Genomic DNA, 19177 nt, shown 5'->3' with positions numbered 1-19177 from the left:
ATATCGCAGTGCCTCCTGCGGTCACATCATCAAAGTTTGAGCACTTGGAAGCTCACTCACATAACCAAAGGAGCACTTCAACTCCACCCGTCAATCTTTTGGCCACTCTGTAAAAAGTAGCACTGTTGTACAGAAGCACTCGGTATTGAAGAGCATTGCCAAATATTAGCTAATTTTTTTTCCCCTTTTGAATTCTTGCAGGTTGACCTTGGTGCCCCAGCGATTCCTGCAAGATTTTTGAGCTCTTTTGTAAAGCGGCCACCTTTGGTAATTGCTCAGCTTTCCCATTTTCTCACCACTTAGATGGGCATAATACATAATACATCAACAAACTCCGTTTCAGTAACAAAATGTAAATACCAGCAACAGCAGAATTTGCTTTCTGAAACTGGTGGCAGGAAGAAAGCCTGGCCAGACCACACAGAATAATACATGGTTACTCCTTATTACAAATATTGTTCTCATTCAGTTAGAAAAAAAACCACGAATGAGATTTTTGTTTGGTGGTTTAGAGAAAAGGCAACTTTTACAGATACACTGGTCAAGAAGTTTTCCTTGAAATATTGATTTTACATTGAATTTTTTCCTTCACCCAGATGATTATGAGAAAGTCTTCTGGTGCAGTAAAACACAAAAGAACTTTTTTTATTTTATTGTAAGGAACATTTCATTTTGGAAGCTAAACTAAGCTACTTTAAAACTCTTTGTAGAGTGCCTGATCAATGAAAAATTACTGGCTGGAGAAGCAGCGCTCTCAAGGGAGTACTAAGTTGTGAAAATGAGAACTGGTTTTTGCTTTCTCTTGGTCAGAAATGCAACTCAGGAAGAGAGACAATGTTCTGCTATAGGATACACTTTTTCGCACTACAGAATCGCTCCACCATAAGACTACACATTGAAAACCAATAAGATAGCAGCATTAACACAACTGCAAGTTTCCTACATACATTCTGAATGCTGGAGAGGAATTCCTATCACAGCATCTCATTCAGCAAATATCCTTGCTACTCTTCTTTTCTTGGAAGAACAACAGGATCAACGGTAATGAAAATAAGTTCAAAGCAGAGGAAATCCACCATGGTTTTACCCCATGACTTTTATCGGGTTGAAAATCAAACCTCTCAGCCTCAACTGTTCGTTATCAATTTGCATTCCCCATAAGCTGCTTTATAAAATTACATTTTTATACTTACATCCTTCAATGTCTGTTTTTTTAGTAATAAATATAATTGTATAATAAATGTCAAACCACACCCACATAATTAGGTTTAAAGTGAACGAGCATAGAATTAACATTCTCATTCCTTACTGTTCCTATAGCAATTAGTGTTTGAAAGTAGGTTTTATTCATGTGAATGTGCACCCTATCTGATTCAGGTTATTTCTAAGAATACAAATCAAGTTATGTAACCTAGAATTGCTGATACCTATTTACCATTTTCTGCCAGTCAGCTTTTAGTATTTAGAAACTTGCTAATCTTGGAGGAAGACAGTGGCACATTTCTTGTCAAGAAAATTGAATGATTATGCCTGCATGTTCCCCAGGAGTCAAACTGAATTGGAGAGTGACTTATTATTCTCCCCTTGAGAGCTTAAGGTTTTACATCCAGTCCTTTACTACAACTGCCCCTAACTTACTTGAGGCATTTTATGAAGTAAAAATTCCTAAATGGTATTTGTTCCTTAAAAAAGAACGGAAAGTTTGCGAGAGAAAAGAGGCTGTAAAACATGTCACTGTTCTTCAATATTAATTGGCTAGCAATTAAGTTTAGTAATTACGGTAGCATAAAATAGTAAGAAACAACAGATTTTTGGAGGCTGCCCACAGACAACATGGTGTTTTCCATATCTTATTTTTGCTGGACAAGGTAAAGAGAATTCCCCACAAATATGTGGAAAGTGCCTTCGAATCTTAAAGGGAACTGCTTGCGTTTGTTTGTTTTAAACAACAGGGTGTAAAACTAATGCACTGATATAAATTAGTTGGAGACTGTGGGCAGCATAAATGAAAGTATATTTCAGTGCATACTGACGGCTTTGTTACGTAGACATCAACTTGGCGTGTAGCACAAGCATAAGCGCCAGACGATCCAAATAAAGCACAGACGGTGACTGACAAATGTTGATCAAGGCCAAGCAGTTGATACAACAATAGAAATAATGTGTAGCATCAGAAATACTAGCTTTGTTGTCCTCTGTGTTATTTGAAGTGGGAGTTGGAGATTATCTTCTCTATCAGAAATCACATCATGTAAGATGGGAAGCAGATCTGATTCTAGGATTGCATTCCAAGAATCGCCGGCTGTGTTTTATTTTTTTTCTTTACTTTTTGAACCTGGCACCCCTAATAATGAATCAAGCAAGATGGACTCCCTCTCATAACGCGGGTGTGCTTGTCAAAGGATGTTTTATTGTACAGAGCGTCAGATATTTATTTTTATAACTGCATACAACTGTTTATTTCTATGTTTACAACTTAAGTTATTTATATATACTTAATTTTGAAATTTTATATGCTGAAGCCAATTATGTTTACAGTTATTCAATTAATGTATGCTTTCTAGAAATAATTGTTACATTAAAATATATTTATATAATATTTTTTGCACTTATAACACTATGGTACCTGTGAATGCCTGGGTAGGAAGAATAGTCTTAAAGTGGGGCAAAATCTTTTATTGAATGTGACAAAATATACCACTTTATTGAAACATACCTTCAGCCCATATCTGCTTTTAACCAAGATTGCTATTTTCATATCCTCACAATAAATACTTTATATATATATATATATAGAAAATGGCTAAAAGTGGCATTTTTCCTGTTGAATTCTTTGCCCCCCACCCACCCCCCAACAACAACAAAATAAGTCTTAGTATTTTACAGTGCCAGAGTAAATAACTTAAGACAATGTTTCTCAACCGTGGCAAGTTGAAGAAGCATGGACTTCAACTCCCAGAATTCCACAGCCAGCTTCGCTGACTTGGAAATTCTGGAAGTTGAAGGTCAGATATCTTCAACTGGCCAAGGCTGAGAAACAATGGCTTAAGCCATGTATTTTCCACAATTTTTAGAATAGAGCTTCTGAATAGCCCAGCAAAAACTAACTCAGTAGCCATCTCATCTAGAAATCCAGAAAATTTTGGGGATCACTTCTAAGGAAGACATAAAAAGACAATTTGTAGCATGCAACAATTTCACCCATTATCTTTAATAATAAAACAAGCAGGTTTCCAAAAGAAAACTACACTGCAAGAAAAAGAGAAAGGAAGAAATACAATCCATGGGAAATTCAGGCTCCTATCAAAGTAAAGTTATGTCAGTCCTTTTCTCAGCCTTTTCTATTGGCAAGATTGTACAGCCATCTTCTATATAAATACTTGTAAAAGTAACTATTTCATTTTATAATTAAATGGTGGCATCATTCAAAACAATACTCTTCATAAAACTATTTTTTTTCTCCATTAGAAAATCACAAATACAAAATGTGGCAAGGGCAGGCACCCTTTAAAAAAAATTCCAAGCCAATATTAGTGCTCTGACAGCAATGATTATATTTCCAGACGAAGTTCAACTGAAAAAAATCAAGTACGAGCATCTATTAAATACCCGATTAAATACCAAGCTTACATTTAGTTTTACTTGTCAATGGCTCAATGGGATTCACCGCAAAGAAAGAATCCCCTTCATGTTAGAAACAGTGTGTTTCACCCATCTGTAAAGATTCTGGAACTTGGAAGCCACATATTTCTATACAAAAAAAGTTTTGTTCCTGCAGTTCTAATTAAGGTGCTTGAATTGGCTTTTTCCTTGTCCTTCAGTACGGTGCATTGGAGCGACATCATCTTTGAGGATAAGATTCATACTAACTTTGAGTGCAATTTTGTCAGGGCATTTATAAGCAATCCCAACAATTTTTAAACATGGGCAATTCTGCTAACTTTGGGCTGCAACTGTTTCTCTTGGCTGCGATCCTAAATCACAAGCAAAAGGCTTTGGCTCTGTAGCGTGAGTTTTGGAAATGAATATTCTTAACACAGCTTCTAATTCCTTGGAAAAGTCCTACAAAGAAAAGAAAAAAATCAGACCTGTTAGCAATATCTGATAGGGATATTTTTTTACTCATTAGTACAAGTGTTTCAACAACAAATATGCCTGTTTTTGCTGTTTTACAATTATTTCTACATTTATGGTCACTAACGACATAAAATAATAGCACAACTGTTAAACTGAAGCATCCTGAAGATGCCAGCTTTCCTGAAAACTGGAGAAGGGGCAGAGCTGCTAATAATTCCGAATGTGTTCCATATATTGGAGCAACACAGAAATTAGTTTTATCTAGATCCCACAGCTTTTAGTCTTCTCTTACTAATCATAATGTTCTGACAAAGTGCATCTTGAGCTATGGCCTAGCAGCCGGGAGGACAGGCTGTCAAAACCAACAGTTTAAACAAATTGGGAAGCAATTTATCTAGATGCTATTATCTACATAGTAGATAATTATCTACATAGTAGATAATATAATTCTAACAAAAGGCTAATTGTCTCCTGAAAGTTGTAGCCGCCACCATTTGAAACTTGGACAAATGTAAAGGGTTATTCATCATTGAACATATTGCAGCAATCCACTTGGATGTAGCCAAGACTTAGCTATCAGCTGTCAGATCCAGCCAGGTTAGAAATCATTACAATTGATACATTAATTATAACTGTGTAAATGTGCTTCTTGTCATCAGTGACACCTGGGAATTCACCAACAGCTGGAGATCAAGGAACACACCTAGGCTGAAAACAACTTCTTTCAAAAGGAATGCAATTCTATCCAGAATGTCCAATTTCAGAACCTGGTTTCTTACTACCAATTGAAGTGAGCCCAGATAATCAACATTATGCACTTCTGGAGTTTCAGAGCTACCACATTCTTGATCGGAAATATTATAAGTGTGATTCAAACAATCATTTCCTACTACTTCTGGATCAAATTGTTTTTTTATTAATAGACTTCTCACTAGCATCGTTAAGGCAGGACAGATACATCCCTTCTACAAGGACGCAACACTCAATCCCAGGATCTCAAACTCCAATACCTAGTGAGCCAAAAATGATAAAAATCTTGATAATGTTATTAAATACAGCCTTATTAAACTTTAAAAAAAACTATACTACTTTTCTGTATCACATTGGTCTTAGAAGCATTCCAAATGGGCTGTCATTTTCTCCCTTTTCATTCAAGCTGTCATACCTTTTCCTTCACCATCCTTAGGGAGGGCTGACACTGTGAAAAGGAAGGTAGTATGAACTAAAGCCTATTTGGAGCACTATTCAGAAATACTGAAGAAACATTAAACATTAATTTTCAACAGTGTACTCCAGAACATAAATATTTGTGCAGAATACAGAAATATTACAAATATAAGAAAAATGTATCTCAGACCAACATGTTGGGTATTGTTTACAAATTAAACCTACCAACGGCCACGTTTGCTTCTGGAGGTCATGCAAACCATGCTCTATCTCTGTACTTGTCATCAATCCATGCTCAACGAGGCCATGAAGCATGAATAAAAACAAGCCCCACTGCAATAAAACAAACAAGTATCACAGGCCTTACCCACAATGCTTATCATGCAAACCTAAAGACTGCATTGAATAGTGCTCTGAGACATACAGTTGTTTGCAATGCATTAACAAATTCCTTGGGGGGCAAATGCAACTGGTTCACATTGCTAGCAGGAATGCAAGAGCCATTGCTAAAGAAATCATATGTGCAGAAATTTCATACCGCCTCAAATGCCTTTCTTTTTAGTGATGGCTAATTCATCTACAATAATCCATTACAGAATCTAGCCTTCAGCTCCTTTTATTATGTGGAAATTAGTGGAAACAACTGGAATATATTGGTTTATTGAAAATCAGTTGGGAAATATTACCTGGAAGTATGTCAGGTAGCAGAGTAACAGAGTAGAATGGTTTAGTTTATAAATGCATCAGAAATTGAGACATTATACATATATCTCAAATTCAGATCTGTTCGCATTAGTTGGAAGTGACATTTGAACATCTTTCTTTGTTGCAGGATCCAATCTGAGCCGGTCACTGGGACCAGAGGTTTATTCTTCCAAGCTTTTGGATTCGTGCTAGATAGAGCCCATCCTCAGGGAACTTCTCCCTCTCTAGAATGGACACAGAACGAGTCCAAAAGCTTGAAGAATAAACCTCTGGTCCTGGTGACTGACTCCTGCAACATTATCCTGAGACACAGGTATTTCCCTTCATTAACACCTGGCGTTTCCCTTAAATTCATATTTTGCTTTCTGATATACTTAAGTCTATTCTTAAAAATCTACTATTGGATTTTTAAAATACGTATATTTGCATTTTTAGTAACACTTTTTGTAGATAAATTCCATATCAATTCAACAATTCTTTCCTGCGAGGGCATGCATCTATATGCAGCTTTGAAATTCCCCAGAAATATTCAGGCAAGAGAATAAGCTTAACAGAAAAAAAGATGAAAGAAATAGCATTCTTTAGAGTCAAAAGTCTTACTCTGAAATGGAAAATTTACCCTTTTCTGATCCCAGGAAATAATGAGGTGAATAGTATGAGTGCTTTTTGTTTTATGGCATTGTTTTTTAATCTCATTTGCTCCAAACCGAAAAGTGGAAATAGGGAAAATATCCACTAAGAAAAAAAATGACCCCACCTCATGATCTTTGCTGCCTGCAAGGTAGGTGATGTTTTTTTGACTGAACATCAGGTGTAATGGTACAGGTGCCTGAAAATTATCTTTCCAGATAGACAGCAGAGATTTCAGGAGAGTGGAGATGAGGTGATATTTCGATTGCTGCTGCTCTGGCATTTTGGGAGACGGAAAGTTCAGCTCCTGAATTGGAACACGATCTGAAACTATAAGCAAGTAAAATGGAAACATTGGCCTTAACTGTGAGGCTCCTTTCCAGTCCTGCCAGCTACTTTAAAAGGTTTCTAGAAACTCCACAGCAGCAGAACAGGGAGCCTTCTTAGCATTCACATCCAATAAGAACCACTGAACATTCTTTAAACAGGAAAATAGGCAGCACCGGGACTGCAGAGCTGCAACGGCCCGGCTGTCAACTTGCAAAACATTCCTGGCCTGCTGAAAATGATCAGTTTTCTTCTATGTAGAAAAAGCAGCCCAGATCAGTATGGATGCAAAACAGGCTGTTAGCATCACCAGTTAAAATCAAATTTAATGAAAATAGAAACATTTCAGATGATTTCAAAATCTTTTTTTTTTTTTTGTCATTTTGTTAGGCTAACCCAAAAGGTTTATATTAATAAAGTTTTGAAACTTGGTAATCCAAGCACTTTGGTTTTATATACTAGTCCATAAATTCTGAAGTCAGGTTCACTACAATTAATTCAGGTTACATATGGCTCCATATGATTACAGGGTCATACAAAGGGAATTTTATATATGGCTGAAGAATGAATGATTAAGAAAAAAAGGAATACTTATAAAAAGGAAAATGTTAGAATTCTAACCTAGCAGTGATGCCAGCTCAATGGTGCACTTAGCCAGCTGTTGCTCTGATGCTGGACAGATGAACTGAAACACAGAAAAATGAAATATTTCTGTTCATGCAATAATTATGTATCTGAATAATCAGGTATTGCAATGATTAATACATGCACATTTAAACTGTGACTGTGCTTTAGAATACATACAAATTGAGCCTACTTTCAGATAGTTTATTGTCAAATGTTTGCATGTATTTTAGAAATGAAGTGTACATTTCATAAAAAATCTAAAAATTGTTCAGCTGGATCAAACTAAGGATGATCTTATTCCAGCATTTTTTCTCAGGGGTGAGCAGAAACCTGGGAGGTGTTCACAAACAGCAGGCAGACCACAGAATCTTAGTTGAAAGGGATATAGGAGGTCATCAAATCCAATCCCCTGCATGTTGTAGGGTTCATCATACCATCCCCAATAGATGACTCTCCAGCCTGTTTGAAAACCTTCAGTAAAGGGGAAGAAACCACTCCATACAATAACCTATTGATTCATACTGTGAAATGCTTTTCCTAATGTCTAATCTGTATCGACACGCTTGAAGTTTCATCCCACTCATTTTGCTCTTGTCTTCTGGAGCAAGTGAGAATGAGTTTGAACCCTCTTTAGTGTGACAGGCTGAGAGGGGTGTGAGTGTCTTCAAATGTCTTCTGTCGTCTTGGTTGGCCTTCTCTGGACTTGCTGCAGTTTATCAATATCTCCCTTATTATATATAGCTTTCTCCTGCTATTGCTCCCCTGAAGCTCGCATTAGGAGGGAAGCTAACCCCAAGGAAATACAGGGATTCCACTAACAGTTCTTGATAAACCCAAACTTCCACAAAATTACCTAATTCTCTTTAAAAACCACAAAAAACCACTATATCTTCTAGTAATGATTTGCATAGTTTATTTCCACACCTATATAAATATATATATACATTTTCTATGAGAGTGGCCCCCAACCCCTTTGACACCAGGGACCGGTTTTGTGGCACACAATTTTTCACTGGACCAGGGTTGATGGTGGTGGTTTTGGTTTCACTTCCTCACCCGCCATTCACCTCCAGCTGTGTGGCCTGGTTCCTAACAGGCCATGGGCCACTACTGGTCCGTGGCCCAGTGATTGGGGACCCTGTTCTATGAAATATCCCAACAAGAATTTTTCCTTAGAGAAAAAGATACAAAATCAGAAACAACAATACAACTTAAGCTGAATAAAAAAATGAAGCTACCTTTCTACACTGAAGTGTTTGGCTCACCCTTCCCAACAAGCTTTCCAAGTCAGCAAACTGGACTTCTTCATTTTCTTCTCTTGGGCCTATAGCAATACAGAGCAGATCCTAGAATAACAGAAGCATTTGTGATTCAGGATGCATATAAGTATTCTAGGATCTCAACTTATTGAAAACACAGCTTTTCGCAATGGACAAGAATCACAATCCTCAGCCCATCTTTAGACTACTGCCACCTCCAAACAAACAAATAATACTACACAATTTCTACCTACAGAAATTCTGGAAGGGTGACCTGTTCTATACAGTATATAGCAATAGCACTTAGACTTATATACCACTTTATAGTGCTTTTACAGCCCTCTCTAAGCGGTTTACAGTCAGCCTATTGCCCCCAACAATCTGGATCCTCATTTTACCAACCTTGGAAGGATGGAAGGCTGAGTCAACCTTGAGCTGGCTGTCAGCAGAAGTAGTTTGTAGTACTGTACTCTAACAACTGCGCTACCGAGGCTGTGGTTAGACAATGGACAGTGACCTTACTTTGCACAAATTACTGACAAAGGGCAGAAAATAGCAGAGACAAACCTTGATTTCACTGATTATCTGGGAAGGGAATGCTGTTTGATGCTGGCAGTTTGGAGGGCAGTCCTTCTTTAGTATAATTTCATTGGCACTGGACTGGGAAAGCATCTGAACTTTTAGCATGCGACTGAAGGTAGCTTTCACTTCTCTCTTGATCAGGGCTGTAAGAAACAAACAAACAAACAAATAAAAATATAGCTATTCTGTCAACAACCTATCCATTTCTGCATTCAGACCGAATCAATTCTGGAATCTACAGCTTCCTTAATGTTAGTTGAAAAGTAAGAATAACGTGGGTATATTTCACAAATTGCTAAAAAACTCCAACCGGTAAAAGTAAAATTGGTGGCTTTGCCCTCAGAAGAGAATATCTGAAAGTGAAGAAGTTTTACCCTTTAATGTCATGGAAAGTAAATGTCATGGAAAGGCTGAGCCACAATAATGGATGAACAGTTTGGGGTAGGAGGGTATATGGTGTTTTTATTCCAAACTCTTTATTGGTAATAACTTAAAGCAGCCTGAACTGGCCTGAGCTCAGTTAATTCCCACAAACAAACAACTAGGAACAAGAAGGAACTTGCTGTATTTTTATTCTTAAAATAAAAGTGGTAACAAGAGACAAGGTTCTACTAGATCCATCCACTTTATAGGCAGGCAATCAAGCTATTCCTATTTTGTCAAGTTTTTAATTATTTTTACATGGAAACAATGTGATACAGACATTCTTTCATAAATAAAAGTGCACCATGTGACAGCAAGAGTTTAAATGTCTCAGTCCATGCTAGATAATCCCATTAGCCTTGATTACTAGGGATTCACACTAAATAGAAGTCAAGTGAAAAACTGAATACCTGCAATATTTGTAGAAAGCCAACTGCAGGCCTTCTCGATAGCCAGTCCCACTGCAATATTTGCTGCACAGTTCAAAACCTTGGGCATGAGAAGAACAATGACATATATTGTTACTTCTAGAGGCCTCCTGAAAATTCCCACTTGTGTGATGGAAGGGGACAGAGCAATTCAATGAAACAGTACAAGCTACTACAAACAGACTAAACCAAAAGAAAAACTGAACCAGACAAAAAAATTGAAAAACTGATTTCAGCTTCTCACTAACTAGCGAAGATGGTAACCGGCTATGAGTGCCTATGCCCAATCTGAAGGACCAAAAAGGCTTCCCTCAGTCTTCCGGCTCTTGGCATACTTGGGTGGAAACAAGTGCCATCAGTGCAGATGATAAATGAGGGCTTGTTTTAGCTTCTTCAACTGTTGTTAAAAACGTGTTCCATAGAAATTGGCCTTTTGAATTATGACAACCAAAACATTTAATTTTCTACCGACAAAAATACAGGAAAATAGGGAATGATACATCTGCCTTATCACAACTGATTGGAGAGTACTGTGATTTAAAAAAACTTTGTATTTTATTTGCCCAATGATTTTAACAAAAGGATCCAAATTCATTAATCTGTGCAGCTAATATGTAATTTAAATGTATTAAGCACTCAGAGATTTTATTTTGTCTTCAAACTTCAGCTACATGATCTAAAGTGATCTAGGCAACAATAAAAATGCAACTGTGGAGCATTTTAATAGTAAAAGAAAAAGAAAAAAAAACCCTGAACGTGTCCAAAATACTTACAGCTGCAGAGGTCTCTTCTGGCAGCAGGATTTTCACAGCCTCAGGGGCCTTCTTCCTACAAAATCTAGAAATATATATATGTGGAAATGTTTTAAGAAACAGTTACCTAGGTATGTTAACTTTTCAGGAGTAAAGAGCTGCACGTTGAACAATATGCTGAACTTTCAACATCAAAAAAAAGGACAAACGGGGATAAAAAGCATCATTTTAATTCTGCAAAATCAGAGCTAAAATCAGAATTAAGTAATGTTAAAATTAGGATTTCACAAAACATTCAAAGATGTAATTCATAATTGTAGGTCAGCACAAGCGAAGTACCATTCCTTGAAGCACTAAAGCAGCAACGTATTTTGGAAAACCTATAAAGAAGCTGTGAAAGCTGTTTCCAGCTATCTATTGTGTGTACCCAAACAACTCCTTTGCTTAGCTAGAGGTTCCGGATCGCTGACTTTTGAAGCAATTGCATGAATCTTCAAACTGAAACAACTCTTTGAATGCTTCAAGGATGATTCCTTTTGCTGGGGTCATAAAATTAAGCAAAGTACCTATTTCGAAGTGCCTCCATATAGCCCTAATGAGAAATAACGCTTCAAAGGGTCAAATGTTGAAAACAATCCTTGGACCAAAAGTCAGCAGCAGCAGCACTTCTGCACCCTGAGGTTTACCTCTGTAACTGAGATACAGATTGCAATGGATGCAACTGAGCATCAAGAACCCACAGGTCACCCGCTCCTTTTATAGTGACACCATACAAATGAGCATAAATAAATATGCACAGTACAATGGAGACAGATCTGTCTACCTAAATGAATTTTGCAAAGCACGTTTTATTTGCAAATAAATGTCACAATAGCAACTCCTGCCATAGGGCAAATGATAAGGAATTTTAATTACTGATGCTGTTAAATTCTCTGATCTATATTCAGAAACATCAAATTGTTTCACACTGCTGAAAAAAGCTCCTTAAAACATTCTACATTTTAAAGGATAAATAGACATCAAAAACAATTTGTTATCTAATAATGTGCCTCCTTACTCTTTGCCTTGGATAAGAGCTTGTGCTCCTTCTTGATACAATTGTGAACATACTGCATCCAATAATTTGTCGTGGTTGCCATCTTCTGCCTTCATAGCATCCTGCAAAATGACTTCAGCTCTTTTCACCAGCTCTGCTACCAGGGTTGCCCTACAAGAATCAAGGTTTGAAACATGAAGGAGTGGAAAAAAACAGCCATTTATTTCTCAAGGTAGTTCACAAAAGTACTAAATAAAAAACAACGAAAGCTTCTCAGAAATAATCAGAAGCAATAAAAAAAAAAAAGATTAAGATGTCTGGAATTTCTAATTTTTAAAAAAAATACATGCTCTTACTTGATATGCTTGACACAGTTTGATCCAATTCTTTCTGCCACAAATTCTACCGTTCTCCGCAGAGATGGGGACTGATTGTGAAAGAAGGCTTGTTGCAGATCTGCCTATTAAAAGAAAAGCAAGAATCCTCGAGAAATTATAATACCCCAACCTACCTATTCTCCGAAGAGAAATACTCTTGCTTGTTCCTTTTTTAATCTTAATATTCTCTCTCTCTTTTTTTTTAAAGAGGAATGAAAGAATGACAAATAAAAAGAAAATATCACTGCCCTCTCTGCAAAAGAGCCAAGACATAATTTTTCAAGACTATAGTTTTTCCTACTGGCACGACCACATTCAAATGCTCTTCACTTGATTGCTTATATCTTCTCTTCTTTATGTCAACTAGAATTAACTACCTTTTTTATTTAAAAAAACAACAGTCCATTGAAATAAATCTGCATAGAGTCATAATGCAACTATAGGAAATAAATTCACGATACACTACTATATCTAGAAACCTCAAGCTTTCTTCATAGGATTAAAAGAAAGAGCTGACCAATTGCTACAGAGGACAGAAAAAAACCCATAAAGGTATAGCATCCATTATATTTGAAGCTGTAGATTGAATACATTGAATGAAAAAAAATGGAGGTGCTGCTTGCACGTTAGAATGTCTTTACAAATATTCTTAAGCAATGACTACATTCTTCCATTAATGCAGAGATGAGAATGCAACACTATGAATAAATTGAAATAGAATGCAACACTATGAATAAATTATGCCCTGAAATACCCATAATAAAGGCCAGAGTTGGATGGGGGAAAGGATGGCGATATTAGGGAGAGTGAATCCTGGAAAATGCACACATGTAGAGGTAGTCCTTGACTTACGACCACAATTGAGCCCAAAATTTCTGTTCCTAAGCAAAACAATTGCTAAGTGAGTTTTTTCCCCATTTTATGACTTTTCTTGCCACAGTTGTTAAGTGAATTAATGTGGTTGTTGACTGAATCTTGCTTCATTAACGCTGCTTGTCAGGTCACAAAAGATGATCATGTGACCCCAGGACACTGCAACCGTCACAAATATGAGCCAATTGCCAAGCATCAGAATTTTGATCACACGACCGTGGGGATGTTGCAATGGTCATAAGTGTAAAAACTGGTCATGTCACATTCTTCAGGACTGCTGAGCAGTCATTAAATGAACTGTTGTAAGTCGAGGACTACCTGTATACATGTTCCTACATACCAAGGAATCATATTATGACTCATCTCTGCAGACAACTCATGTTGATGCCCATGGCCTGAAAAATTTGGAAACTCTCATGACAGGAATGGTTTCAGGCAGCCATGGATTACAGAAAGATATTGGTTAATGTCTTGTTCAGAAAGCAGCATATTTAAAACACACATATGAAGGCTTTCAAAAATTCAAACGATAATATTGACAATTTTATCCTGGAAAGAATGTGCGATAAAGAAAAATCAGTCACTACCCAAGCTTCCTAGAGGATCCACCCCACAGGAGGATTCATCAGAGGATCCACCCCAAAGGAGGGGAGTGCATTTAAGGGGGTGAATCCTCCTTTGGGGTGGATCCTTTGGGAGAATCCTCTGGGAAGCTTGGTGCTAAGGGTCTGTAGGGTGATCCCCTTTCTCTTCTGTTTGGATTGGAAGGTTTGCCTCTGCTCGAAGGGCAAAGTGGATAGATGGTTCCCTTTTTAAAACTACCGGGAGGGGTGGGGAGGAAGCTGCCCGGCCAGTCTGTATTCTTAGGGAACTGACGGAGGGAATGAGAGTAAAGAAAACTTAAATGGGGGGGAAAGGTTCACAGGGGGGTTTCAGGCGGCTGAAGCAAGAGAGCACCCAACCGTACAAGGGATGAGACCATGACTCAAAGCTCTGGGGCGGGAAGCAAAGTGAGGCGTGGGGGGGGAGAGAAATTATCGCATCAACCTCCCGCCGCTGCTTCCATCCACCCAACCCTGAAAGGCTCACTGACTTGCAGGAACTTGTTGACGCAGCTGCCGTCAATCAAAGCAATGCCCCTGCAAGGAGGGCAGGCGATTCTTGTCGGCAGGGGGGTCTGTCTCACCGCTGCTGCTGTTGTTGGCTACGGCTTCCCCACCCAAGAAGCGGCTGAAACGCTGACGGTGGAGGAATGCACAGCACTCCAAACGCGGCAGCGCACGGACAGAAGGGAAAGCAACAGTGGTGGGTGGAGGAAGCGACAGTGGTGGGCGCGATGCAAAGTGCCCCACCACCACCGAGGCCGACATCCACGCCGACGCCCGGCCGCTGACCTGGCCTGCACCCAGCACCATACCCGAGTCTGCAGCAAAGGCGCTTGGCGGGGGTAGGGAGCTCTCCAAGCTCTGCCATGATCGGCTGTTAGGAACGGCTGGTGGCGAGGCATGGCTGCCCGTGGGGCGCTCTAGGCAAGGGTGCGTGGGGGGGAGAGAAATTAAGTCACCCCCGAAAAGACAGCCTAGCCATTTTTTCGGGGGTCAAAAGAAAATAAGGCCCGGCCTTATTTTCTGAGAAACACGGTATAATACAGCTTAGAATTTCTATGGCACATCAACAAGGCTGGGAAAGCAGAGTATGGCTTCTGGAATTTTATTCCAATCCCTTAAAGACAGCTCTGCTCAGGGTCACATGACCGGAAAGGAACATGGCAGACTCCTGATCGCTGCATTAAAGTATCCTCTGTCAAATGCATAGTGATTTTGCTGCAATCCTTATTTATTGCTATAAAGGTGGATTGTGCGACTTGCATAAGATGTCCCTTACCTGAAGTTTTTGCTGAGCGAGGGAAGGCTTTGGAGCTAAGGCCTCTGTAGCAGTTGGGGTTATTTTTCTTATATAGCCACCATTTTTTCCTCCACTTCCCAACACAAAAGAAGACAGTAATTTCCTCAACTCCCCTATGGCAAAGGAATACTACGTGTTATACTTGAAGCATAAAATGAACGGTGGTGGTATAAAACATAACCTCAGGGTGACATCACACAGATTTTTCATCTGGAGAAAGAGGTAGTCACAAAAATCCCACAGGACAATTCTAAAGGAAAGTCAATGCTGCTCAGCATTACGTTTTTGGATTTATCATCTAAGAAGTAGCATTATTACTTGGTTCTGAATGCAATTAGATGAAAGTTCACTATTTGCATATCCAACTTTATGCATTTAATACATAATATAAAATATGACAAATACTGCCCAGGGTTACTCTGTGGTAAGTTGAGTGGCCAATAAATTTTATAAATAAATGCAATACACATAAATAACTAACTTCAACTACTTGCTTCAAAACAGTTCTTTAAGAGTTTCCAAGTCAGGAAGTATTTAAAGTACATAAACATGATGTAATATACATAAACACAGTTATTCATTCTTACCCTTCAAAGTATTTAAAATGTAATCAGTCACAAGTTAAGGTTAGAATAGTAATTACATTCAATCTTATAGCATAGTGTGAATATTAAGCAAGAATGTACTATAATATAATCTAATAATACAATATATTATAGTACAATATAATGAAATGTAACGTAACATAACATAATATTCCGTATAGCTTCAGAAAGTAATAATTTCTAGTCAGGCAATTAAACCTTCTCCGTTGGGATTATTTGCAATCCCAAAAAAAGAAAAATTTCTCAAATCTTGTTTTTCCCACCGAATATAATCTGAAATAAAAGACTCACCAAGGTAAGGACAACAGGTATAAAGCAACTGTTGATCAACCAAAGGCACAGAATCCTAAGAAATAGAAAAAAAAGAAATAATAGATTAACTTTCCAATGATATATAAAAACCCATAGAATATATTTCATCTGCAGATCGCTGCTATGTGATAAATGATGCAAACAGATGCATTAGCCAATTAGCCAGTGTGTATTTGCTGGACATATACACCCTGCCCAGGTGGTTATATACACAAATTTACCAGAGCCTGAGATGTGGTTAAAGATTCCAAAGACAACTCGTCCAATCTCACTTCACCAGCAAAGAACAAGTTTTCTGGGACAGCCGGCACCTGGAAGGCAAATCCTGAACAGTTAATTTTCCATGGAGGACAGGTGCATAGACTCATACTAGTATTTCTATTTCATGTTTTAAAAATACATGGAAATGCTAGAAAAGGCCTCTCATTTCTGAAAAATTCTAAAAAAAAAACCAGTAGCATACTTGAAAAAGCCATCCTAAAACTGCGAGGATCAGTAGCTTATTCAGGAAGCACATTTTTTTATCTTCAGAAAGTAGCAGATACCTATAAAAGAATGAGAAGGGGGGGAAAAACCTCAATTGTATTAAATTGACCTCTTTCTCCTCTGCCTTTATTCTTTAAATAAATACATTTTTCTTATATCTTACAACATTAGGGTATAAAATCATCAGCATTAAATAACAACTAGATTTTAAAAGTTATCTATCTGGAGATTGTACATTATGGAAGAGTTCTATACATTCACAAAAGGACTAACATTTCTAGTAGGAGAAATGATTACAAACAGAAGATATTATGCTACACTGACTATTGCAAGTTGTTTTAGTGCTGTAAACCTTGCAGAGTATAATAGCATCCCCAATTCTTTCTTCTACCATCTTTTACTACACTAACCATAAATTTCAGTCAGCACTGCTGACTGAGCCTGGTCTGAAGGACACCGAACTGAGAAAACTGTAGTTAATTAAAGCTTTAAGCTACTTAGTGAATAAAGAAGTTGCTGTTTTGTCAGTCACAACAAAAGTTTTACCAGGACACCACCAATCTGTGTTTCAAAAATTTATTTCCTTGCAGCAAATCTCATCAGTGTTGTTTTATAATGCTTTTACCTGTACAGTTGCAAGAGCAGAGCAAATGTTTTTTCATAGTAATTAAGAAATGGAGCAATGTAATCCATGAGAGAAAGAAATTCAACCACCCATGGAACAGTCAGGACCATACATTGTTTCTGAATGGACTGTCTCAACAACTTGAAAATATCCAGCACAGGATGGGCCTAGAAAGAGAAAAAATACCCTATTGGGAAAATATTACCCATAAACCAGAAGCCAACTATTCCAGTTTAGTTTTATTATACCACAAAGTATCAACAAGTGATGAGATTTCGATTTTTGGGGGGATGGAGTGTTACCCAATCCTTTTAAATAGGCAATTTACCATATTAAAGAACTACCAAAATTTTCAAAATAATTTGAAGAAGTCCTAAACATTTGAAGGGCATCAGGTGACCTAATTATGCTATAGGATATAATTGTCATTGTGTTTGTATTAATTCTTGGTTTGCTGCTTGAAGGTATCTCCAGATCAAGGTTAACTTATTAAATAGAAGCTATTTTGAAGACATGCTCGTTTTTGACATGGTGTATTTACTAATAAATACATACTTTTCATTTTCCACTCTGCCAAACTAATACATCTATGTTATCTGACAATACTGTCAGGCACAAATAATCAAGAACAGAAGTTGAGTTCAAAGCTCTAAAAAGTTTATTATATGCTACTTATACACAAGAATCTGACATACTAATTAATGGTCAAACCAAATTGGCGCTAGATATGGGTCAATAGAATTCACCGTGGGCAGGACCTGTGTCTCTTGTGGGAGCACAGCGACTCCCAAACTGATGATGCATTTGAGTCTCCCCTTAGGAACAACCTGTTCATCTCCTATACTATCACAGTTCATAGATTCTGGCCTTAATCTATAATAACAAAGCAAAGTGTATTAATATCATAAAGGCTAGTTAACTGAGTTATCTGGAAACAATCCAATTATGTATTTCAATTGGCTAGCAGCTAGGAGAACTGGGGGGGAAAAATTTCCCTGTCTTATAATGTGCTTCCTGTACATAGATACAGATGATTGCCTACATGATTCCTTAATGTGATTGCTGACTCCAAGAGATCTCCAGTCACTGGTTCTGATGTGCGATACGGCAGAAAGACAAGGAATCCCACAAATTTAGCCAGGAGTCGAAGGCTCATAAGAACGCTGGCAAAATGCTTCTTTTCATCCTGAAATGAAAAACTAATGAAACTTCTTACAATTGTCATCCAGCAGAGGATAGTAATTTAACACCAAAAATGCCAGAGTTATTTTAAGGGTTCCACGCAACATGTATAGTCATATCTTCTGCTTGGAGATGGGGAATTGAGACAGAGAGAATGTGGCCTGGTTAAGGCTGACCTAATAAAATTTCAAAAGCAAGATTCAAATAAGGGTCTTTCTCAGGTAACAGCTCTGCCACAGCACTATAACTGAATATGTGATGCAACAACTGAAAATGATTTTTTGTTGAAAATCAAGAGAACCCTTCATACTATATAAGTCAAAGCAAGTATGTGACATCTAATCATTTCAGTTTAAAAAATATATTGGATTCAGATGATCGTTCTTTGCACTCATTGTCAGAGACCTTCAAGAAAACAAGGCAGTTGCAGTCTTCTTGAAGAAAACCAATTGTTACCTTGGGGGGAAAAAATCCCTTCTTTTCTGTCTTCTACCTATTAGAAGCAGTGATGACATCAAATCAAATCTGACAATATAACATTATTTTTTTCATGAATAAATACCACTAGTGGGAATGGGGAAAAAAGCAATACCCAAAAGGAAGCAGGTATGTTTTGGGAATTTGTAAAACTCTCCCTTTACAACAGAAATATGTACAGCTTACGTCTATTGAAATAAAGCCTACATTTGGCTTTCCTTTTCCACTCAAAGAAATCCACTTGTATTTGCAAAAAAAGGGCTAAATATCATAGTCTATTTCTATTAAAACAAGGCATTCTGAGGCATTCCAGTGATCCTTA

At 37.7% G+C, this 19177-nt stretch overlaps 2 protein-coding genes across 3 annotated transcripts in view; one reads left to right on the top strand and one right to left on the bottom strand.

The window, feature by feature from the left end:
• Positions 1 to 2810, top strand: part of STARD9 (StAR related lipid transfer domain containing 9) — a 97551-nt gene extending 94741 nt beyond the window's left edge. Inside the window, exon 33 of the mRNA XM_026671282.2 lies at positions 202 to 2810. Within this exon, the coding sequence (XP_026527067.2) occupies positions 202 to 303 (102 nt within the window). The 3' untranslated portion in view covers positions 304 to 2810. The remainder of the gene's footprint in view (positions 1 to 201) is intronic.
• A 382-nt stretch (positions 2811 to 3192) lies between these two features.
• Positions 3193 to 19177, bottom strand: part of CDAN1 (codanin 1) — a 34864-nt gene continuing 18879 nt past the window's right edge. The window contains exons 13-28 of one of the 2 annotated variants that reach the window (XR_003371152.2): positions 18239 to 18382; positions 17197 to 17363; positions 16549 to 16630; positions 16307 to 16396; positions 16065 to 16119; positions 15148 to 15281; positions 12370 to 12473; positions 12035 to 12184; positions 10999 to 11062; positions 10208 to 10286; positions 9360 to 9517; positions 8772 to 8857; positions 7528 to 7591; positions 6707 to 6909; positions 5470 to 5577; positions 3193 to 4062 (exon numbers count right to left, since the gene is read on the bottom strand). Coding sequence is in view for 1 of the 2 variants with exons in the window: in XM_026671049.2 (XP_026526834.2) it covers positions 3937 to 4062; positions 5470 to 5577; positions 6707 to 6909; positions 7528 to 7591; positions 8772 to 8879; positions 9360 to 9517; positions 10208 to 10286; positions 10999 to 11062; positions 12035 to 12184; positions 12370 to 12473; positions 15148 to 15281; positions 16065 to 16119; positions 16307 to 16396; positions 16549 to 16630; positions 17197 to 17363; positions 18239 to 18382 (1836 nt within the window). In the remaining variant the exon portion in view is untranslated. Of the gene's footprint in view, positions 4063 to 5469; positions 5578 to 6706; positions 6910 to 7527; positions 7592 to 8771; positions 8880 to 9359; positions 9518 to 10207; positions 10287 to 10998; positions 11063 to 12034; positions 12185 to 12369; positions 12474 to 15147; positions 15282 to 16064; positions 16120 to 16306; positions 16397 to 16548; positions 16631 to 17196; positions 17364 to 18238; positions 18383 to 19177 lie in introns of both variants that reach the window. The other variant, XM_026671049.2, reaches the window with a different exon arrangement.

The sequence above is a fragment of the Notechis scutatus genome, chromosome 1, assembly GCF_049901735.1.
Source record: "Notechis scutatus isolate UNSWTSFEM ecotype Mainland chromosome 1, rNotScu1.2, whole genome shotgun sequence".
Lineage (NCBI taxonomy): Eukaryota > Metazoa > Chordata > Lepidosauria > Squamata > Elapidae > Notechis > Notechis scutatus.
The sequence above is the reverse complement of the archived record's forward strand: the minus strand, read 5'-3'. Positions and strand labels throughout refer to the sequence as shown.